Source organism: Nipponia nippon, unplaced genomic scaffold (assembly GCF_047370975.1).
Source record: "Nipponia nippon isolate SJK-2023a ecotype South Korea unplaced genomic scaffold, ASM4737097v1 scaffold_1, whole genome shotgun sequence".
NCBI classification, from domain to species: Eukaryota; Metazoa; Chordata; class Aves; order Pelecaniformes; family Threskiornithidae; genus Nipponia; species Nipponia nippon.
Window position 1 is genome coordinate 42,338,231 of NW_028262290.1, and position 24,024 is coordinate 42,362,254.

The 24,024-nt window shown below is 40.6% G+C and overlaps 2 protein-coding genes across 13 annotated transcripts in view; one reads left to right on the forward strand and one right to left on the reverse strand.

Annotated features, from left to right (window-relative positions):
• Positions 1–2,653: 2,653 nt before the first annotated feature.
• Positions 2,654–13,097, reverse strand: CHCHD7 (coiled-coil-helix-coiled-coil-helix domain containing 7). Of its 2 annotated transcripts, XM_087753076.1 has the most exons (5): positions 12,856–13,097; positions 10,196–10,421; positions 9,838–9,915; positions 9,171–9,269; positions 2,654–8,333 (listed from the first exon to the last, which is right to left on the reverse strand). In XM_087753076.1, the coding sequence occupies exons 3-5, from the start codon at positions 9,889–9,891 to the stop codon at positions 8,232–8,234; spliced, it is 255 nt and encodes an 84-aa protein (XP_087609202.1). In that variant the 5' UTR covers positions 9,892–9,915; positions 10,196–10,421; positions 12,856–13,097; the 3' UTR covers positions 2,654–8,231. The 2 variants fall into 2 exon arrangements, with proteins under 2 accessions (XP_087609202.1, XP_087609195.1); XM_087753069.1 differs by lacking the exon at positions 10,196–10,421 and having other exon boundaries at positions 12,856–13,087.
• Positions 13,098–13,264: 167 nt separating this feature from the next.
• The window catches only part of PLAG1 (PLAG1 zinc finger), a 55,930-nt gene continuing 45,170 nt past the window's right edge, over positions 13,265–24,024 (forward strand). For 4 of the 11 annotated variants that reach the window (XR_015703687.1, XM_087752948.1, XM_087753018.1 and 1 more), the window contains exon 1: positions 13,265–13,404. The gene's annotated coding sequence lies outside the window, so the exon portion shown is untranslated. Of the gene's footprint in view, positions 13,405–14,215; positions 14,305–24,024 lie in introns of those variants that run through there. The other 7 variants (XM_087752956.1, XM_087753028.1, XM_087752972.1 and 4 more) reach the window with 5 other exon arrangements.

The following is a 24,024-nucleotide window of genomic DNA, read 5'->3' on the forward strand; positions in this document are numbered from 1 at the left end:
TGCCCAGCTGGAGATGCTAGGAAATCGCGGCTCCACCTAGGTTTTATCTGCTTTTAGCTGCCTGCCACTTCGTGAGTCACAGCCCTTGTGTACTCACAGCTTTGAATACCTAAGCCCCGTTTTCAAGCACAGAGCCTTGCTTGACCCGTGATAGCAGCTGTGGCTTCAGCGCTTGCCCCCTGCCTTCTGCTGCTGGCTCAGACACCCTACGCTGTCCCTTCCAACCCAGGGGCACAAGCGTGGCTGCGGCTGCACAGTGAGGTGCCCGGGGGGCCAGCTGGGCTGAAAAGCGCTGGTCCTCCCTTTCTCCCCATTTCGCCTTCGCTGTTTTGCAGCTGGATACATTCCCCAGGCTAGAGCCCTGCACCAACATTGACAGTGGGGATCACACAGAGGCACCAGCTGAAGAGGAGGAACAAGGGACTTGGAATAGCATTTGCTGAAGGGAATCACTGAAAATACGACCATCAAGTAACACCCTGCAGAAAAATAAATTTCCTTCTGCTCACTCATACACTAGCAGACTTCACAATCACTCCCCAGGGTTGACCGAGTGAAATGTTTATTCCATAAACCCAGCAGTGCCGAGGTGGGGAGAGACACCTAGTCACTCCCTCAGCACTGCCAGCACCAAAGTGCAAAGCAGAACATGAAGCACCAGGGGCTTCTGGTACCAAAGCGTTTGGCACCCACAGGCTCTAGATGTCTAAACACAGAGACAGCCAACAGGTGAACAGGCCCTTAGGAGAAACTACCACGAAACTTGGGTCACCCTACTTTTCACATGCAGCCACATTCACTGATCACTTCAACAGCTGCATGCAACTCTCGAGCCAAGGACTGCTCAGGGGTCCACACATTTCAAGGCAAGAAAGATTGAGATTTACATGTGGCACAACTTAAAAAAGTTATCAGCAGGCTATTTCTGTGAAAAAAATGCAAAAATCTTTTTTGATAAAAGAATTACAATCTTTCATCACCAATGAAAAATGTTTAGATTCTTCACAGGCTTATGAGTGTCTGCAAGCTTGCACTGATGCCCCCCATTTCTACTATTAGTCTAACTTTGTCTTACAGCTGTGAATTGCTTTTAGCATGTTTAGCAACTGCCTCTTTTCTGTCTCAAACAATCTTTCTTGTTTGTCATTATACATCTTCTTATTCATCTTACAATTGTTTTCCATTTTGGAACAACTCTGAAGTGCAAGTGCAATTTTTAACCCATTGCTATAACACAGTACAGTATTATCTATACACAGAATGCTGATTTTTGACAGACACTAATTCAATTTTCTTGGATGCATATACAACAAAAATCTGACCCCTGACCCCAAACTGTATGCAGTTTTCAACATCATCCAGCATTCACATTCAACTGTTTTTACTGAAAAGCAATTAAAGAATATTTTCATCCCTTCCAGTAACAGCAAGTTTAAAAAGCAAGTTGCTTTTTAAAAAATTGTTTTGTTGGTTTTTTACTTTCCATTTTATATCTAGTGATCCACAGCACACATGAAATGGTGGTTTGCAATGAATGAGGGTGATTATTCTTATTTTACAGGGCAATGGACAACATTGATATTCCCTGGCACAAAGGACAGATTTTGTGCCAGGAAACCATCACATGAAGTGTTAAAAAAAACCCAAAAGCATAAGCATGGCACAGTTAAGGTGCTAAAGTACAGGAATTTAACAGCACCTTTCCAAAAGCAAAGCCTGAATTTAAAAACCTTTAAGAAAAAAATACAAAGTATATCAGAGAAGGTGTAAATTTAAAATATTGAGTGGTGAGAGAGAAACAAAGAACAGGTAATCAAAGATGCATGCATTTCTGTTCCACTAAGAATGGTAGATACAAGACGACCTCTTTGCTAGAAGAGAAGGAAATACATAGCACAGAGAAAAAGCTAAAACAGGAGGCAGTATTTGTGGTAATGTTTACCATAAAAGGGTAAAAACATCTTCCAGGTAAAATACAGAGTTTGGCATTAACAGAAAATGTTTGTTACATAGCAGCTTCAAAAGGTGGCTTATGGCTGGTATCCACTGATGTGACCCAGAAAAAACAAAATAGAAAGAAGAGGAAAGATGTTTTTGAAACTGTTTGAAAATGGCAACAATGTTAAAGAAAATAGCAGGGATTGAGTAATTTCATTTTTGTTTCAAGCCTGTGTCCTGCCAAAGTCACTTAAATAACAGGAAGTGTTTGCAGCACATAGCTGTTTATCAAAGTAAAATAGGTAAAGAGGGAGCCCAAGGGTAGTGGGACTTCTAGGAGGGAGCAACGATTGGAAGAATAGTGCAATGCAACACCTAATTCAGTTAAAAAAAAAAACTAACAACAACAACAACAGCAGCAGGTTATGGAGTAGCTCCAGATAGACTGAACTAGATTAGGGTTGGGGCTCCAGACAGAACCTACTCAAATTGAATGTTGCCCAAAAAAAAAACCACCAAAAAACCCCACCCAGCACTCAGGCCCTGAAATAGGGAAGCTGTGAATATGAATAATCCTTTGGCCTATACAGGGCCTAGAAATTAATGCAAATATCACAATTTACTTAGCAGAAGGGGAAGTAGTCTAGTTATATAAAACAATTCTCAAAATAAATTTTAAAGAATGTTCGTTGAAAAAAATAGATGTACGCCTAGCTTCATTGACAATGAAGGTTTTATTAGCTTTAAAAAAACACCATCAAAAGAAACCTGTCCTATTGATGGAAGAGCCATGCCACCCAACTTTTCCAATTTTGTTAGATATAATAAATTAAGGAATTACTCCCACAGACAGCATCAGGAGAAAGCATTTCATATTAAATGGCCCTCACGTCTCTCCTCAGAAGAGATTTTTCTAGGGAAGGAACTGCTAATAATTAGGCCATCTGCCACAGTACTTCAGTATCAGAAAGACATGAAAATCTGTCATAGCTCTAAGCCTAACCAACTTCAGTGTTATTTTTACTGTTTCTCCAGTGCCACAGCTGTGTACAGCATTCTACAGACTAATACAAAATGGCAGGTTGCTGCTGAAGGAACTGACAGCCTGAATTAAACACGATGTACCACCATACAAGTGAGACTGGAAAGCCTTTTTGAGAAAGGGCTACCAGAATTTAAAAAAATAGAAGGGGGATGCTTTCACTAGCTACCTAATTAGCATTTTATATAGATACACATGTAGTCTTAGAGTTTTCTGCTAGAGTAGCTTTTTTTTTTTAAATTACAGGCAATTAGCTACATAAATACATTTTTGGGTTGAAGGGGAAGATAGTGTTGTAAAAAACAGACACTTAGGAAAAAAATAAATCAGTTGTATAATGCATATATGAACAGAGAAGATATCCCAGCCAGAGCTAATGGAAATTAGCTTGTCAAAGAGATGACTAGGCAAAAGGCAATTAGGGAAGATAAAGCTGTAGAATGAAACCTCCAAGCTAAACTTTGAACCTCAGGCATGGATGGTGATCACAGAGTTACAAGACAGGGTGGGAAGCAGTGTAATTGATAAAAGCAAGAAGGCAATATAGAAATCAGGAGACGAAACAGTATTGTACCCAAGGAAAAAAATCCAAAAAGTAATGCAATAGGAAAATGATGTCCACAAGGCAGATAACAGCATCTGTGTGGGGAAGACAAGAGGTCGAGCTTACTTAAAGGGATGCTGAACAGAGAGACAGGGAAGTAGCAAAAGAATTTCAAGTTAGCTGCATTCAGTTAGCAGCTCAATTGTCAAATGGGAAGTAATCATGTGTTATTTGAGGATCGTTATGTTAAAGGCCTTAAAACTGAAAATCCTCAGAAAAGGATTTTGAGGTAAGAGGCATCAAGATAGAATCCTAAAGGACAGAGAGGAATTACTTATTCAAAGTCTGATGAGTCTTAGTTACTACATACATGATATCATATGTATAAAAAACATACTAAGGTTTTAATGACCCACTCATTTAGTCAATATAAGTACTTCCCTCTTACATTTTTTCTATGAAATAGGCTGAAACAAAAATTTTTAAAAATTCTGAAGTAGCATGCTTGTTTTACTTTTTACTACTTTAATACTTAACTATTTCCTCCCATTGCCTCAAATTCTTGCAAGAGTATAAAAGCCTGCAATAGTGTACTATTTTTCCAAACTTTTTTCATACTACGATTACTTTTTTCATAGCTATTTTGGAAGACTGACTTTAAAGATGCAGATACTTTTAACGTGAGTTAAGGGCTGCCTTCAAAGGCATTAGAGCAGAATAACATTGTACCCTCTAAATTCATCCTATCTGTTCTGCAGAAGTTTTAGGGAAACCTTGCTCACATGAGTGCAAAAGCTTTATTAGAAGGCAACCATGAAAAAGACTCGGAGCTGCAGCACATGCAATTCCCTGCCTTTCAAAGCTTCAGCTATTAAACCCAAAGACATTTCAGAACTCCAGAGCTAGATAATTTTCTTCTAACACCTTCAAGAGCACAAACTCACCCCAACTGTGGCAGCAGAAAACTTCCAGAGCCAAACATACAAAGGCCTTACGCTGTAAGGTAATGGGAAAGGTAAGATGGTAAATGCACAGATGGGAGTCTGGACATTCACCTGGGCCTGCCAGAGAGCCTGTAGCTGCTGCTCAGTGCTCAGCTGCCATCAAACGACCACAGTGAAAAACACTCTTTCAAGGACCATATTGCAAAGCTTTTCAGGCTGCACAGAAACCTCCTATTTTCCAGCAGTGATTTGGACTCCTGTCCTCCTCTTCTGTATAGTGTAGACACAGCACCAACCTTCCCCTTCTCCTGCGTGAATTCTGCTATCTCTATGGGAAGAGGCTAAAAAAAGCTCGAAAGAGCCAGTAGTGGGTGGAGTGATTCTGTTTTTCATACAGTCTGTTGTGCAACAGCACCATCCAGCTGTCAAAAATAATAATGAAACATTAATGCCACTATCCAAATTTGGTCCTCATTCCACAAGCAAAATGATTACACCCATTAAACAAAACAAAACCCACAGGTCTTTTCCCTGCTTCTGAATTATTATATTGGTTCATTGTGTTACATTTTCTGGGTTAGTACACAAGACTACTTCAGCAAAACTAAGAATTCAGCCCAGTTTATTTCTGCCCAGTAAGAGTGGCAGGCTACAGCTTACATCAGTGTTTCAGTGAAGTACGGAATGTAAGCTCTCAGGTATGAGGAAAAGACCATTATCTTTGGCACACAACCAAAGACAGTTAATCACACTACAAAAATTAATGGAAAACACTCAACCATTTCATACATAAGGGCCTATGTTTTAGCTATCGTAACTTACCACTCTTGAGCTTCAGTATTGAAAGCAAGAACAGCAGCCTCTAGTGAAGGGGGGAAATAACGATGAAAACTCAGACTTAACTAATGGATTACTCTAGAGAGGCATTATGACTTGAGGAAGAAAACTTCTTGCTTTCCAAGATTTTTCATGAAGTTGTATTCTTTGACAGTAACTATAAGGCACATGCAATGGAAATAAAGGAATAAATGGCATTCCCTACAACAGATGACTCACTGCCTGAATTAAATCCATAAGGTCACTGCTTAAATTGCCCTCAGTTCTTCACTAAACTCAATTTTGTCCTAACACCTGCAGGGAGCTTACCATGTGTGTCCACTGATGATCGGGAACTCTAATATTAGAATACTGTTCTTGCATTACATTTGCCTTAGCCTGTCCTGTGATCCCACATTCTTGCATTGTTTGATACCTGGAAGTAGGGAATGAATCTCCTTTTCTGACTTTCAGAAGTCCAGTACTGCTTTACAAACACTCTACAAAGCAGTACAGGGTACCTATTAAAAGATAAGTCAATCATCCTTTACAAGAAAACAAAACCAGTGGGAACTTTCCAAGTAAATATTGGCAGGAAAAAACTGTAAATGCAACAATTAACCTAGCAGAAAGGGCACTTCTATACTCAAAGAAAACTTGAAAGGAAAACCTAAGGTAAATGACTTGACTTTAAGGAGCTTGAGCTTATGTAAGGAACAATCAGCAAAATCACACCAAGAGAAGATGCTGTTTTTCTTGCATAGAACTAAAAAATACAGTAGATCTTAATGTAAGTCCAAAACGTAAGAGCACAGCAACAGGAAAACAGCAAGCACTAGAATAGTAGCCAAAGGCATAGGAGCAAAGAACACGCCCAAAGATACAGCAGAGGTGCCAAATGACAAATCTGTGCCAAGTAGGAGAGAAGGTGCCCTTAGACAAGCAAGGCAGCAAAACCAGAAGAGTCCAGAGAGACAGCCCCAAGAAGAAGGGGACAATCAGCTCCCCCAAAACTGCAGATGAACAAGAAGATCGAAGAGAAGCATGGACAATGGGGAAGTGTTATGGCTAAGTTCGACTAATGAAAGCAACGAGTTCTCCTCTCACCAAGACAGGGAGAACAGAGAACACAAGACCTCCAAGAGGAGCTGTATTAGAAAGTCATTGCAGGACTTCATTAGATCAGAGACAGAACAAAGTTACTAGGGAAAAAAAAAATGTTGGAATGAGAACAGACTAAAATGCTTAAATTGGTAAAAAAGTATTGGTGCCAAATGGGGGGGGGGCACGGGGGGGGGGGGGGGGAGACTGGTATGTAGGAGGGTACTGGAAGAAGGTGGCAAGGAGGTGGTGGACAAGAAAACCTTTGAATCTACAATGAAAGTTTCTTCTCTGTTCCCCCCCAAAAAAGAAAAATGTCAGCAAAGTTTGAATTTTAAGTGCAGAGAAAGTAATTTAAAGAATCTGATGATCTTCACTGAAGAAAGTCTATTTCCCTTGCCAGGAACTGACTAGAGAACTTGTGACACGGCTTGGAGGCTGCACAGCTCTGCTCAGAGAAGTGCGTGCTCAAAAGGCATAGAGTTACACATTCATTCCAGTAACAGAAAGGGTATGATCCATCAATTTCAGAACTCAGATGTCTAAGGAGGACAGACAGAAAGAAGAGGAAGAGGAAAAGCAGATCTCCCTTAGTTTCTACTCAGGTCAAATAACAAGGGGAAAGGTGGAAACAGCATAAAAATCCCACTAAGCATGGAAATAGGCCTCCAGTGGAAAGAAGCAAGACAAGCCAGGCAGAAGGAGAAACAGGAAGCCGTGTCGTCTTTCCAAAACAGTCTAAATAGAGAGACAACACTTTTACACCATCTTCCATGAGGTCAGCCAGAGTTCTGCCAACTTGATCGCAGTAAGTCCTAAAGGACTTCACATGGAACTTGAGCTCATGACAGTGTTTTTTCTGTTTTACCACAGGGTGTGAGCTTTTAAGCCAGGACACCTGAAAGCACTAAAGGTAAGAAAACTGTGTTACCACTAGACAGCAACCCATTTACACTTACTAGTTGTTCAGTTTAGTTAAGGAATCAATCCCACTGAAGATTAGAGTACCTGTTCAAACTGAGTTTTGTAGTCTTGTATGAGTAAGCATTTCCAAACCCAGGGCTTCAGCTGTCCAGAGAGTCTTAGATAGACATACTATAGTTAAACCTGCCATGTCACTCAGAGTATATGTTTACATGTCTACAAGTCCCCCGGCCTCCCTGCCAGCAAAGTATCTACTTACTATCCACAGAAGGTACTATTCAGTGCAGACCTGAGGAGTTCAGTTCTATCTTCATCAACCTCTCTAACCTTGTAACAAGCAAAGCTTGCAGATCTGATTTATTGGAAGCTTCTGCTGTTACTGCTGAGTGCAGCGGCAGACCTAACGACAAGCTTGTTGGATTTGGGATTTTAGTTCATGAACAGTCTTATTTAAACCCAGGACACATAATACAACTCATGGGAAAATAGCGATAGGATCATACATGATAAATCCAGAATATTAGGCAGAATAGCTGGATACAAGACACACATGGCACATACCAGTCTCTCAACCTGCTTCATCCTTACAGCTACGCTGCAACACTCACCGGCCCCCTCTTTTCAAACATACTTTCTGTGAGTCCCATTAATTTTATATTTCACAGCAAATTAGTTTCTACTTCCAAAGTGTCTAGACATAAGCTGTGTTGATACCCGTGTCTTCCAGTGAGAGGCCATGTTCCTATGACAGGGAATATGAAGAAAACCAAGAAGTTCTATCCTAGAAAGCTCACACATTTCAAAATTTAAGAGCTTATTTTAATCCAAGATACAGCAACTGTAAAGTCCAGTTCATAGAAGGGCAACTTGCTGCTGATAAGTCTTCATATGTGCAATGAAAACAGTCAATGCAAGTTTCTAGTCAGTAGGGCTTCCCCATTGATTCCAACATTTTCTTTCTTTCTTCCGCTGAGGGCATCTCTGGTCTCACACCATTTCTTCTCCTTTGCATCATAATATCATGCTGAAAATAGAAGAAAGTGACAGTGAGAACACAGATTTCTCAGAAGCCTCTGCCTCTGAGCTCCAAATGAGTAAGGTTCTTTAATAGAAGTACTCTTCATATATCAGGAGCCAGATATGTAAGTCTGATTAGCTGATAACTAAATGTACTAGTATTTAATTGAAGATATCTGACAAGTTTACCTTGCTGCTTCAGAAGACAGTGAAATGATAGTATTCCCATTACACTATATAAGACTAATGTGCAGCTGTCTGTAAATAGTTTTTTGGTAGTTTGCACAATTATTTAAAGGCTAATCTAAGACTCTTTACTACTACAACAGAAGGAAAGAAAATAGCAGACAACAGTTCAACTGCACAAAGTTCCTATGATACTTTTCTACTGCAAGAAAAAAGGAAATAAGGACACCACCAAATAAGAATGAACTCTTCCTAAGCTTTATCTTAGGTTTTAACTTTTTACTTTAGTAAACATGACCCAAACCAATGGAAAAACAGATTAACTTACCTCAGAATTTTTTCATTACATCCATTTAAAACAAAACTTATTACTAGAAATATCTGACTCAAATTCAGAAGGAAACACACCAGGTCCTGCAAGAACACTAACTCACAATCTAAGAAAGGGTAAACTCAGGAGAATCAAGTGAAGAACTTTGATGTGCATCTGCTTAAGTCTTCCAGCAACACACACGGAGACTACCTAGGCCTGTAAGCCACCGTAAAAACAGCAGCAGTCAGCACTAGCTAAGTCTGAAGAGTTCAGAAAGCAGTGTGTCAGAAATAACATACTTAAAGCAAAGCATGGAATAACATTTAGAAGATCTGCCGCACTTACCCAGAATTTTCTGCAGCTTTTGTACTTCAAAAAATAAGCAGTACACATATCCTTTTTATAGTTGTTGTCATCCAAACATTTTCTAGAGGCATCTGTTTCCTTTAATAGGGAAAACATACTTCAGAGCTGAGGGAAGTTACTGTACTCAGTGTCTAAAAATTCTAACAAGTCCCAGAATATCTATGAAGATAGGAGGCAGCTTCTCAGATGAAAGAATACTATCAAAGAGAGCAGAGGAACATCTATCACAGAGGATAATCAGTAATTCCAAGCAATGACTTCATTTAGAGATAATAGACATTAGTACTCTTCAAATAGTAAGGATAGAGTCCACAGAAGAGTTGTTTACAAGGATGCTTGGTGTAACCCACAAAAGGCTTTTAAAAATCAACCAAGCTTGTCTAACCAGGATTTCAGGCTCTAGTTTTAAGGACAGAAAACTGAAGAGATTGCTATCAGTTGTATTACTCCTATTTATGCTGAATTACTGGTTGTTATTTCACACTTGCTATAACAGATGATTTTCAGCTTTCCCCATCTTCAGACTCTTTAAGAAACTTTATGCAAAATGCCAATGCAAGAGTGCTATCCATAAAAAAAATCCCCTAGAAATTGCATTATTTAACATTGAAACATACAAACAAAAATCCCAGTTTGATCATCTTACCGCTACACATGGATTTACATCATGGTCTCTAAGCTGTTGTGCATGCCTGGACATTCTAGACAGATACTTGTAACTTGGCTAGAAACAGAAAAGAGACAGGTTAAGTATCTACTTTTAATAGCAACTCGGGATTAAGTCTGAACTGCAGCATGTAATAAAGGCCTTCCAATAACACACAGAGTTTGGTTGTCTTTAAAAAAAAAAAAGCACCACCACCACAAAACTTCTTTTGCAAAATGTTATTTCAGAAGCACTAACAGCAGGACAACTCAGGCAAGTTCAGCCTGTCACCAAGACCACTTACTCCTTGATAAATTCCTGCAGAGAATGAAGCCACTGCAGTGACTCTCATACCAACCTGTCATATCATTGAGGAAGTGACCGTGTCTAGGAGAAACAGCTCCACAGAAGCCCTTTGCAGCCAACACACTGTAGACACTTCAATTAGTAGTGTGTGGGAGCAAGGCACAAGTAAGCTTTTCCAGATTTGTGCCTACTCCTTAGCTGGATCACATCTCTATCTTCACTGAGCTTTCCCAGGTGTAACAAGTACCCAACCATCTCCTGTGTTGCTGTATCAGATACTTAACAGAAAAAGAAATGGTTTCAACCACAAGGAGGGACCAGATCCACTCATACTGTGTATGACAGCTTGAACCACGTTTTTCACCAGTTTAGTAGTTTGACACTGACTCTAGGAACTGTAAGCTTGAGACACACAGTTCAGTGCCAAGAACCTACACTGATCCAAGATGATGGCATCAAGAGGAACAGTAGACCCTCATTCCCTTTACTACTTCCCATACGTTGCCTCTGGCAGACATATGGCCATGCAGGTATTTGTTCCAAACAAATAGTACATCTAAAAAAAATTAATGTTGACCAGATGACTGAGCCAGCGCAAGCAGAAACACAGGGGTGAGGAAAAGAGCTCTTTGCAGCAAATTAAAGTACAGCCGATTAAGAAAACTGTGAAAGAACATCCTTGCTTGATCTTTGTTTGGTTTGGTGTTTGGTTTTTTTTTTTTCCTAAAGACATTGCTGCTAATTCTAAACTTAAACCTGTTTCTGCTCACATTAGAGATTGATAACTGCAATTCTGCAGTAAAAAGCCAGTTTGCTTGGTATCAGCAAACAAACAAAAAAATCAAATACTGCTCTTAGTAGCTCACAGACAGAAAACAATGTTTTAGAGGAAGGTTCTTCTTTGGGTAGGAATAAGCTATTCCAGGTGAATAAGCCTTAGATTTTACATCCTGTGCAAGTATATTCTCCTGGTGCTTGGGAGTATTTTTTTGCATTCCGCATTATCTTTTTCTGCAAATGGGCCTTTTAAAAACCAGCATCAGGAAACCCTTCCACTTCCCTTTGAGAACTATCCAGCATTTAAGTTAACTTTACAAGCCAGGCAAATGTTTGCTTTTTTTGTGGGTGCAAGAGGATTTTTGATCAGGCACTTCCAACTTAAATGGAAACACAAGCATGTAGAACATTAGCATCATCCAGGCTTCACAGAAGTAGGGGGGAGGAGAAGTAGAAGGAAACAAAAGCAGCATATCACAATGCCTCATTTAAGTCAGACACATAATTTTCAGAGGTTTGTTTGTGCCTGCATTACAACTCTCCCTCTCTCATCGATATTAGAGGTGTAATACCATCTAAGCAGACACGTCTCAAGGTGTACAGTATTAGACTGACTTCAGCCTTATTCTCTGAAAGAGTATTCCCGAGTCGTAGGATGTGTCATCATCAGCGTTCATTACACAAATGGCAATTAGCATTTTCAGTTTGATTATACTACCAGAGTCTGCAACCATGCCCAGTTAAGGAACAATGCACACAATACATTAAATACCTACTTAATGAACAGGCAGTTCAGGTTCTCATGAAACTGCTTAGTTCAGAGTAGGTAACTGCTTAAACACGCTTAGCACTACCAAAAAGATCTGATAGCTCCCGCACATGTTCCTCGCTCCCCCTCTCCGAAGTACTTCAGGCTTTGAAACATTATCAGCTAGAAGGGCAGGCAGGTCACACCGAAACGCTGCTGTGGGACAGAAGCAGCAGTCGAGCAGGAAGAGATCTTTCCCCCCAGCTTTTGCACATGCACAGGCTTCCTTCCCTTCCTGCTTTCAGATTACAGGTCTGAGCCCAACCACAACCAAAGGCTTGTCTATTCCGCAGGTCTTAATTACGCTTTAACACATTAACAGCTGTAAACTGTACCACAGAGAAATACGTTTGTTGCTAGCACTCTTTAACCCTAGGGCTTTTTCAGTTCATAAACCATCAGGATATTTTTCCATGGGCTCCCTCCCATTGAAAAGCTTTTGGCTTTTTTAAATGCATATATACATACAGCACTGCTAATTATGCCGCCATACAGACCAGCTTATTAAACCTTAAACCCTGGAGTGAAGGCCGTATAAAAATCCTACGGTTTTTATCGCTATTACAGCAGGACAAGCAGGGCGGGGGGAGCGGAGGCAGCCGGCGGGTCCGGGCGCTCGGCAGGGCTGAGCTGCCTCGCCCGCCTCAGCCTCCAGAAGAGGGCTGGGGGGCAAGTCAGGTGCAGAGGGGGCGGGCGGGCTGCCACGGGGCCGGCCAGCGCCGGGGAGGCGCCGGCGCCCGGCGCCCACCACCCAGCCCCTGCCTCCCCTCACCGGCGGCGGGGGAGGGGGGGGGAGGCCGGAGGAGCCCCGCGTCCCCTTCCCCCCGCCTCGCGCGGGTAACGGCCGTCGCCCCAACGGCCACCGGTGCCCAACGGCCGCCGGCCGGCGCGCGCACAGCCTTCCCTCAGCACCACCTGCCGCCAGAGAGCGGAGCCCAGGCCCCGCCGCGCCGCCCCGCAGCCCGGGCCCCCCGCGCCGTCTCCCGGCTGAGGCAGGGCTCCCGCAGCCCGCGGGCAAAGGGCGAGCGAGCCTTCCCTCCCGCCGGCGGGGGAAGGGGAAGTGGCGCCGGGCGGCGGGCAGGGCAGGCGGAGGGGCAGCGCGGGTCGCCGGCGGCGGCGGCACTCACCTCCGTCGCCGGCCGTGTCCGCGGGAGCCCGGGGCGGGAGGGGGCAGCCCGTCTCCAATTCGAAAGACGTCAGCGGCTCGGGCAGCCCGCTTAAGTACGGGCGCAGCCTACCCCGCTCCCGGCCTCGCGGCTCCCCCCGGCCCAGCGCCGCCGCCGCCCACGCCCCGGCGGCGCTGAGTGGCAGGGCCGGGCGGCCAATGGCGGCGGCGGCGGGCCCGCCCCGGCCTTGAGCGGCGCCTCCTTCCACCAACGGAGCGGGCGGCGCGGGCGGCAGGCGCCGGCGGCGGGGCGCGGCCGCGGCCCTGACTGACGGGGGGAGGCGTCCAACCCGCGGTGCGTGTGGGCGGCGGGCGGTGTGGGCGCGGCGTGTGCGGCAGGCTGGGCTGCACCGCAGCGCATACACTACAATGGCTGCTGGAAAGACGGGAAAGCAAACAATTTCCAGGCCCGCCGCGTCCAGCCCGAAATATGGGGAAAAAATTACAGAAAAATCGGAGAACACTGTAAAGGGTGGAAACGGGGCGCAGAGGGGATGCTGAGGCTCCCGCGGTGAGTCTGCTGCGGGTTTGGGGGGCAGGCGCCGGGGTTTAGCAGGGAAATATCAGGGTTATTTAAATTATGAAGGGGGAGGAGGAGGAGGAGGGGGGAGAGGAGAGAGGAGCAGCGAGCAGTGAGGAAAAGTTTGTGTTAACCATCCCTCCCTTCCATCCCTCTCCCCCCCATCTCCCGCAGCCCCCCACCGCCCCGCGTCGGACCCCCCCGGAGGGGGAGAGCCGGGGAGGCGAGGCGAGGCGAGCGGTGCCCCCCCTTCCCCTCCCTCGGAGGGAGAAAGAGATGATTTTCAGAAAAAAACCTCTCTCAGGAGTTTCCTCCACTCCTCCCCTCCCTCCCCGCGGCGCTATGTTGGTTCGCGAGCGAGCGGGCGAGGCAGCGGTCTGCCCGGGGGACGGCAGGAGGGCGCGGGGTGCCCGCCGCCGACCCCCGCGGCGGGCCGGGGCCGGGGCCGCGGCGGCGGCGCGGGGCAGGGGCAGGGGCAGGAGCTGGGCGGCCGCCCCCTCCCCTCCTCGCCTCTCCGGAGCCTGTGCTGTGAAGGCAGTGACAGCGGCGAGAGCGGCGAGAGGGAGCGGAAGACATTAGAGACCGCGGTGCCGAAAAATGAGGGAAAAAATTAATATAAATTCGCCCCCCGCCTCAAACCGGCCGAATTTCGCACAGAAATTTCCCCCGTGGACCCGGCTACCCGTGGGGTGTCCCCCGGACCTGGCGGCTGCCTCTTTGGGGGGATCCGGAGTGACTTTGGGGCACTCGACCCCCCTTCCCCGTCGTTTTTTGGACAAAAGTTTTTTTTTTCGTAATAAAGAAACGAATTTGCCTGCTCTCCCCCTCCGAGTGGCCCAGAAGCTTTTCCCTTCCCCATCGGTGTGTGTTTAGAGAAAAGTGTGAACCCAAGTAAGTGCTGAGTCGTGTTGCATTGGGGAGGGGGGTTTGCTAACTGAAAGCAGGAGAGATCCGGAGAGAGAGAGAGAGAGAGCAGGGACAGCTTGTTGTCAGTATCATAAACAACCAAAATGGAGGGAGAACTGAGGCATATAACAAAATAAAAATCAGAAAAAAATGCCAAAAAATACCTAAAAATCGGGGCTGCTCCCCCTTTTCTTCCTCAAGGTAACAGAATAAAACCCATGTCTTCCCGAGACCGTTTTAAGGTTTCAGGGAGCAAGGAGTTAATATTTATTATTTTTTTTGTTGATGAATTCTTTGGAAAGGCAAAAGCCTTTTATAACTCGCCACCGACAATGAGAAAACGTGAAAATCGCTTTCAGGGGAGAGAGGTAGGGGGAGATGATAGTGCAGAAAGTGCATAACTTGGGGGTAATGTGGAGTGATCCTAGATAAGATAAATGCTCTATGTGCTGCTTTATAACTTCCTTTTTTAATGCCTTTTTTTGTATGTTTGGTGGGGGTGTGGGGATGGGGGCTCTTGTCTTTTCCTCTTTTTTTCCTTTCTTTTTTTTTTCTTTTTTTTTTTTTTTTTTTTTTTTTGGACCGGAATGTAATGCCTTCGTAGTGTCACTTTCCTGATCTAATTAGGATGTGTGAGGCAAAGAGTAAACCTTTCCGGTTTATAAAGTGCATTTTCGTTGCCTTTGAATTTCAAGTTTTCCTGGTGGCTCCCTCCTCTATTTAAACTGGATTCTTCAGAGTAGTGTGGGGTTGAGGTAATGCTCCATAGGGAAAGCAGAGAGGGCTCAGGGGCAGGGCACCTCTTCTGCGGGTGGTTGCTGATTTCCCTGGCACGTTCAGTTCACCTGTTTGTCTCCTACAAAGAATGTATTCTGCAGTCTCCTCGTTTTATTTATATAAAATAATGATGCCTCATCTCGCCTCACATTGAAGTTAATGCGAAAGTGCTGCTGATGTTGGTTCCACGTGGGATCAGGGACATAGCAGGGCATTTTAAAGAGACAGCTGCTCTTTTCCTGGGGTTATCATCACCTCTGCAGCACCTCTGCCTCTAGCAGAGGGATGGTTCGTTGTTTTTTTTTTTTTTAATGGAAAGGTATCAAATCGGCCCTGGTCGGATAAATTAAGGCAGAATAATAGGAGAAAACGTGCAGATTCGTTTGGATCAAAGCAATTCTTTTGTGTGTAGCAGGTCTTCAGGGGAGTTTTCTCGGTGTGTTAATTAAAATGCTGTGTTTTGGAGAGCGTTTTTTGGAATGGCTGTTGCAGAAATGAAATAGTCTCAGGTTGTTTAATATTAAAACCTAGTGCTGGTCTGCTAGCTATGAATTTCCTGGGAGGAGACCTATGTGCATAGGGCAATTTCACAGACATTTTGTAAAAGTTGTGAAGTGCATCATTTTTACTTTGAATAAATTCAGTTTTCTTGGGGACACCTGGGTTTGTTGAAAAGTATTGTAAAGCTTCTTCTATACTTAAATCTTCTGAACAGTCCCAAAAGGTTTTGAAAGTAGTGAAAATAACTGTAGGTTTTAATTGGCCAGGCTAGGGGCTTTTTACAAGTACACCTTGGCTGTGTAATTATAACATCACTTGGAAGAACTGCCTCTGGCTTTGTTTAAAAAAAGAAAAATCATCCTAACTGCGGTCTGGTGTCATGTATATGTGTGCATGTGTGTGTGCATGCATGTTTTTTAGCATGGGTTCTGGCTGATACAGTTTTTTGCTTAATTTTTAACTTGTAAATGTTTAACTGTAATGATGTGAAATGCTCTGTTTGTCCCTATTATCTCCTTTGTATTTTAATTTTCAGTGAAATATCCTATTTAAAAAATTAACATTGCCTCTTAACATGGCAATTTGATATCTTTATGAGGAGCTATGATGTCTCCTTTACACGTGCCTTGTTTTTGTAGCCTTTGTATTTAATTCTAGATTAAAAATTGAACACAGGTATGTGGTCCTCGAGAGGGAAGATGGGGTACTGAACTTGCAGGGAGGCTATTTCAGCAAATGTTTTATTTGAACATGTGGAAGTCGAGCATCAGTTGTGATAGCCCTCTGTGTTGAATAGCACGTGTTTGCAAATGATCTCTACCTTTTCTGCAAGAGTGACCAAAGAAGCTGTTGTACAGTGGTTGTTGAGTAGGGTAGTCTTGTGGTTAGAGATTTTGGAAGAAATCTCGAAGTTTTCCAGTGACTCACAGTTGTGAAAATTAAATCACATTAACTAATCTTAGGCTAGAAAAAAAGGCTCATTAAGGAAGAAAAATTAATCAGTTTGTATAAAGGAATGAAATTGAACATTTTTCCAAAGCTGTCTTTTATGGTTTAGAGATCTCTTTTATAGGTAGCAAGAATTCATACTTCAAAGTTCCTTTCCAAATATTTCTTACACTGATCTCTTCTTTTTATTGATTGAAGTAACATTATCCTGAAATGCATAGAAATTTGATAAATTAATAGCAGTACACCATGTGTTGGTGTTTTTAATGTACCAGGGTAGATAGATAGTAGTAGATGTACAGAACTAACTTTAATAAACTAGTTAATGGTACTGAGAACAGTATTTAAGAACTCTTCAAATACTGTGTCTGTGGCCATCAGTATGAAGTGTTTAAGGTGTTACTACATTTTTACCTAATTAAGAGCTTCTAAATCATTAGTATTGTAATGCTGAAAATAGGTATAGGTGCTGGTAATAACAACATGAAAGAAGCGCATGTTGTGCAGTATCTTTCTTGACTTACAGTTATGTATTACAAAGTAAATTCAGTGTATCCAACCAGAGTACAAAACTCAGGACATAGGGAGGAGGAGGAGGAGGAGGATAGGGTGTTCTCACAGAATTTGATACTCTTCTAAACTGGGTTTAATTTTAAGGTATAATCCAGATGGTGATAATAATAGCAGAAGATAAATGTTGTTTAGGATTGTTTTTCACAAACTTACTTAATCTCTTTTTGTAGAAAACAGAATTCTTCTTACAGAGATGATGTGGTGTTTAATAAAAACAGAAGTAACTTTCAAAGCTTCCTTACTTCTAAGAGTTAAGATGATCTTCTCTATTATATGTTGCTCTGGTTCTATACATGATTCAGTGTGATTTTTTCAAGATTTTCTAAAATTAAAACACCTGTGGAAACAAATACTATGGGCTGTTGTTGGTAAAGTTACCCTACTTTTTGTAGGTAAACTGGGGAGCTGTAAATGTATTAAAATCCTTCTTAGATACTTACCAATCCTATTCAATAGTGTTTAAAAGTTAGTAACTACAGTATTCTACAACAGTACAGCAAATACAGGAATCTAAATTGACATGCATTCACCTTTTCTCGAATGCTTAGTTCAAGTGTGTCTCTTGGTGTGTACTTTTCATTTAGTAGTTATCCTGAAAAATGAGTTTCCCAATGTAGAACTTGGAGATTTAAATTAAGAAACTTTTTAAAAGTTTGTGTAATTCCAAAAGGCACTGCATACAAAGCGCAGCCACTTCTAATGGTCGTCCATCTCTGCAGCTAGTCAGTCAAAATGGTGCCCTTAAGTCTCCTCCTTCGAGGGTAGTGTGTGTGTTTTAAAATTAATGGGTTAAAGAGGGCACTGCTCATGTTCTAAATAAACCACTGTTTGTAACTGTTCAAGGTTATTTTGTTAAAAGAGATGTTTTATTTCAGAGTCTAAAACATAAGTTTTTTAAAATTTTGTGTCTGTAACCTCTTATACCTTTAAAACCAGTTTTTGTCAGCAAATACATTTTGGGGAGGGTTCTTGAACAAGTTTATCTGTTTACCAAGGGGAGATATTCTGGAAAATGTGAAATATGTTAGAGCAATTAGATCATTCTCAAATCAGTGTAGAGTTAAAAAGAGCTAGCAGCCACCACCACTGAAGTGATAGAGCACTTGCTCTCAAGGAGATATTCTACAAATATCTGCTACTAGTGAGGATTTAGCTGGCATTACTTTTGAAAGAAATGTGCAGTATCTGTCCACTGAACTGTTAAGCATCTTTAACCAATTACTAAATGTTTAGGTAGCCTTAAAAAACTATTTAAAAATAATTCAAATATTAGAACAAAGTAACATTTTGTATTGATCAAATGTAAAATGTTTAAAATTCTGAAGGGTAGGGGATTTTTTTTTTTGCATTTATATGAGCATTTAGATAATAGAGAGTTGTGTGTTTTTCCTGCTAATCAAAAAATCACATCTAGAATTTAATTTAAATTTATTTTGATTTTTAAATTGTGAGAACTTGTAACTTGAATGTAAAACATTGATTAACTCTCAATATAATCACTTATAGAGCTGCCTATATTTTATTTTTATTTTTTCAAGGAATATAGTGACCCTTTATCTGAAATTGAATAGATTGCAGTTACTAATGCATTTTAAATGAACAGTTGTCCAGCAAACATCAAATGTGAAAAATTCTAATTGTACTCAAGTTTTGAAAACCTCATATTCAACAGAGCTAGTCACCATTACTGCAAGTTCATTTTTACTTTTATTTAGATTGGCTTGTTAAAGTATTTTTTTGTCTACTTTGGTATCAGTGTTCACCTGTTATTGTCTCATCTTAGAAGGATGAATTAGCACAAATGAATAGAATTAGAGGGTTTTTTAAAATTTTTTATAAGATACAACATGCTTTTAAAAATAGTTATGTGATAACAGTTATAAAGGATGGGGCCTTCTCATAGGATATATTAAAATTGTTAATATTTAAACGGACCCTGCATGTCTTGTAAACAGTTACTGTAGGATCATGGCATTAAAATTAACCACTGTACATAGCGGGGTTTTGAGATGACTACATAAGTACATACTTGACAGTGAAGAGTGGGAAAGCTTATATAGTTATTCTCATGTTGAAGGAATAAATCAGTTTCTATTATAGCCTTCTTTGTAATAACTTCTGTCCCTTTCCTAATGCACTGTCTGTCCAGAGTGTAGAGATACCTTGTCAAATACAGTAAAATACGTGGCCAGAGTGATGGGCTATTTTACACACGCCCAACCCTGGCAGTTTTGATAGACTTACGGGGGGCACGAAGAGAGTAGAATGTGGCCTGATGTGCATAATTTGATTTTATTTGTTTAAAGGAAAGGAAAGAGGAAGAAAAACCCAGGGCTGACCTAGTATAAAACCAAAAGCTGAGATAGATAAAACAAATGAATGTAGACAACTGTGGCTGTAATACACAGAACAGTAACTCCAAACTCTGAAGTAAAATAGCTCAAATCAGCTTTGAGAAGTCAAGTGGGAATCAGGAAAGTAAAACCTAGCGTTGCCATCAAATGCAATTAAGAAATAACTATGTAAAGGAACTTGGAAAAATGCAAAAAGTGTCTGTTACAGTAAACTGAATCGCTATAATCTTCTTTTGCACTTAATGTGCTAAATTCCTCTCTCAAAGGAGAATATCCCTAGAAATCAGATTAGAAAGTGTTTAAAAGGAATTATTTGTCAAAGGTTGTTTTGGTTTTTTTTTTTTTTTTACTTAAGTTAGGATAACTGATAATCTCTTCCATATTGTTGTAAATAATACTTTATTTTATATCATTTAACCATGCAGATTGCACATAGACTTATGTATCGTACAGGTAATTTACCTGGTAGCCTGACACTGTGTATCACTAACTTTCACCCTAAAAGCTTTTCTTTATGGTTGTGGGTCACATTACACTTTGGAGACTGCCCACTCTGAAGTATTTATCACTAAATAAGATGTAGATGGCTGATTATGTCTTATGCGCATTTGCTGTGAATTGCCAAGTAATCGAAAAGCAAGGACAATGTCAGAAAGCTTATCTTGCCGCTTCATTTATTGAGTATGTATTTGTGTACTACAGGGCATCATACTTGATAGTGCATGAGTTCTCTGAAAAGCCCTGCAAATCATCTGATTCTAAATTAATGAGATCTCATTGCACTAAATGTTTGAACACCAGAAAGACCCTGTATATGCAAATCAGATTGTACTGTCCCAAGTGCTTGTCGCTTCTAATAAAACTGTTTATTGTGTGGTATATGTATTTATCATGAATGGTACATTTATAAGTAATACAAATATACACATGCACATTTTAAGGAAACATCTGGCTGTTTAGGGAGAATGTCATGTCTTTTGAATCAGTTGTGATATAGGAATTTTTTTTTTTTAAGAGACCCTTTTGAAGGAAAGGCAGAAAGAGAGATTCTGGCAGTTTACTATTAAATTTTAATCAAGCCTGTATAGTTAGTAATAAAAGATTTACAAGTTTGTAAATGTTACGTTTCTTCAGACTCTTACTGTCACATGTGGAATTTTCATTTATACTAATTGTGCATTTACTACAGCTGCCTACATGCAAGGGTTAATAATAATACTGTACTTATCACATGGAAGTATAGATACAATATAAATGTGTAAAAGTGGAAATTGTGTACAGCTGTTCTTATGTTTTCGTTGGATGATACACTACAAAGGCATAAATTTATGGTGTTAGCTACCTGTTCTCAGTTACTGGTGCTCATCCCCTCACAAGTACTTTAGGAAGAGTGAGTATTAAACTAAAATAAAAAAAATGTAAAACCCTGTCAGGGTTTTGTGCTCTGTTTAAAGCTAACCATAGACATTGTTCAAGCTTATTTTCTTCACTGGCAGTTATTGTGGTCAATACACGCATAATTTGTTTCATCTAGGACACTAGGAAACTGTGAACCATGTAGCTTAGAGAAGAGCTTAGACATAGCTGATCACAATAAACGCCAGTTAATTTGAATCTGTAGATCTTTTTTCCCCCTCTGTGACTTGACAGTTTTTCTTTAATTCTTTTGAATACTGGGATTGTGTTTAGACTAAACCACTTCTAATTATACCCCAGCACAAACATATAGCTTATGGCTATATTTTAATCAGTTTCAGAAAAAGTAATAAAAATATTATTGCATCTGTCAAAGGATGGTGTTGCTACATGCTATTTTAAATGGTGTTTAAGTACAGTTATAAGCATACCAGTACAATGAAATCAGCTCTTTTCCTAAACAACAAAGTTACATTATTTGTTACTTAAAAAGTTACCAAGAATCATAATATGTTAATTATCCTAATTATTCAGGCTGTTTTTAATATGTGTTGAAATGGCTTTAAAAAGTATATATGAAATATTTATATCAAACTCGTTTAATTTCTCATTACTTGTAAAAAGTAATGTTTTCCCAGTTGTAATTTTAAAGGGTTTTTGTCTTAGCTGCACAAGTATATCCTTTTCTTTTGGATACACTCTTTTCTGAACCCAGCAATTCTTTCACTTATTTAAAACTCTTTCATTCTCTCAGAATGAACTTGTGTCCCATTAAGTGTTGATATTTATCATTTTTGTAATCAAAAGTTGTGCTGAGGAGTGCTGTGGAATTAATTTGTGCTGATGATGCTACAAGTATAAAAATTGGGTGTAGAGTAAGGTGGGAAACTTAATCATAGTGATATTTGGATGATGGGAGTACTCCCAAACTGGATGAACTTTTAAACTAGCCTATGAGGAAAAGATGTCAGATTTTGCAGCCTTGTAGCATTAATCAAATGTTTGGTATCATTATTTCTCATAAGAAATACTCAAACACAATCCTGCCATCAATTGCTGTAGAAGGCAAACAGAAATATAGATTATACTTTCAGAAATTATAAACTATGAAATAAGTTTCTTGGGGGGAAAAAAATGGTTTTAGAGGTCTCCCCTGTAGTATAATAGTATTTTACCTTTGAAAACTTCACCACTTCAGAATATTTGAGAACAAGTTAAGTCCATGTTGAGTAATACATTTTGGTTTCTAGTACAGCTTTTATCTATGCATCATGTAAAACAAACTTCTTACTCTTCATTGTACTTAAATATTTGTACTACAAGGAGAGTTCATTTAAGCAGTTTGTAACTGCATTGATTACTCATTCATTTGATTGGAGTAGAAAGGTGCTTTAGTTTGGGAAGGTTGAATATGTATTATTATTTTCTATTTTTCTGTAGTTTGCCTGATAAAAATACTGAACATAAAAGGAGGCTGCATCTTTCTTCAAGCCTTGAGTGAGAAGGGAGGTGTGGTCAGGAAGGGGCTCTGATGACTTAGACCACTGCCCCTCAGTCTCTCAAAATATTTAAATCCTATGAATTTGTGGTTTCAGTCGCACAGTAGTGTTGCAACCTCAAAACTGATAATACATTCAGTTATCTTGAGATGAACTCCACAGTTCTTCATTAGGCAGGCTGAATTCCCTAAAGGTTTTGTCTGAATAAGTGAGTATTGGGCTGTTTGTTCCAGTTTTCATCAGGAATCAAGCTGTAGAAAGTCTCTCAACTCTGAGCAAACCCTCAAAGACTTCATGGGTGCCCTAAACCTCCCCTATTTCTGTCATAGTTTTAGTTGTTAAACTGCGGTTGAAAGTCAAATAATCCTTTCTGCTAAGCATCTGACTTTTATCATAAAGGAGGTAGTTTTGATATTTGGTGGTAGTTTTAGCATAAAGATTTTATGTAGGTAGCTTAGCAAGAAAGCTTGAAGGCAGGCATAAATTTGCTGTCAAGTTGCAAGTGCTCTGTAACTGTTATGTGAAGTAGTACTTAAATCGCATTTGTTTCATTGAGATAGTAAGACTCGTAGTTGGAAGAAGACGGAGCTTAACTGATTGGTTAATTCTTCCTTCCCAAATATATGTAAAAATTTGCCACCGTTTTTGCTGCCAACAGTACTCTGAAGGTTATCCATCCATATATATATATATTTTTTTTTTTTCCCCCAAACTTTTTGTAACTTAGGCCTTTGTGGGAAGGTTAAGAGGTCTAGTGGATGGAGATCATGTATTTGTATCCCTCTTACGAATGAACTGTTACTTAGCAACTTTGTAAATTCATGATGTGATTTTTGCGTTTGGGGGTACATCTGAGAGAATATGTAGTCAACAATATGTATACTGCCCCCTGCCCCATGCATGGCAAGGCTCAGGCCTGAAGAGCAAATATTCTATATTCTTGCTTTGGGTGTTTTTAGACTGGTTATGTGGAGATAAAAATTTATTCCCCCCCCACCCCCCCCACCCCCCTTGCATTCATCAGTTGTTTAGGAATTCTGTTTCTTGATATTTTTTGAGTGTGTTGCAGTGGCTGGCAAAGTTATTAAATGACCTGAACTACAAAATTTGTAGATAGAAGAGGGAGACTTTTTTTCCTGTCTGATCTTGACCAGATTATTTGAAAGTTTCCTTGGCCTCTTCAACAATGCTTTGCTATAAAACAAAATAAATTAAATTGAACAAACAGTCAATAAAAATGCATGTCCCAGGTTCCTCTGGCAAAGCTTATTAAAATCCAGTTGGATGCTAACAGTTCTTCACTGTGACCTCCAAGATATTCAGCCTCTACTTCATGCTTTCCAAATATCACTTCCATCTATCAAGTTCTAGGTAGGTCATTAGTAAATGTACAGTAATAACTGTATAGTCTGTAATGCTGACATTTTAAGCCTGTCTCAGAATAAGAGATCTATGTTAAAGTTGAAATGCTTCTCAGGGCGCAAGTGGTATTTCCCCATCTGTTTTTTTTGTTGTAACATGCATTTGAGATTGTTTCAGGTGGCACTCACAAAAAGGAGTGATCTTTCAGGTTGTCAAGAATCAAGCTGTTCAGGGTTTTATAGGTTAAAACCAGTATTTTTTTAAGCATCATTCGG

Coding starts and splice junctions, on each gene's coding strand:
- CHCHD7 (XM_087753076.1), bottom strand. CDS start 9,891: ATGTCCAGGCATGCACAACAGCTTAGAGACCATGATGTAAATCCATGT. Junction 9,270..9,837: donor ATGTAAATCCATGTGTAGCG/GTAAGATGATCA, acceptor TCCCTATTAAAG/GAAACAGATGCCTCTAGAAA. Junction 8,334..9,170: donor AAAGCTGCAGAAAATTCTGG/GTAAGTGCGGCA, acceptor TTCTATTTTCAG/CATGATATTATGATGCAAAG.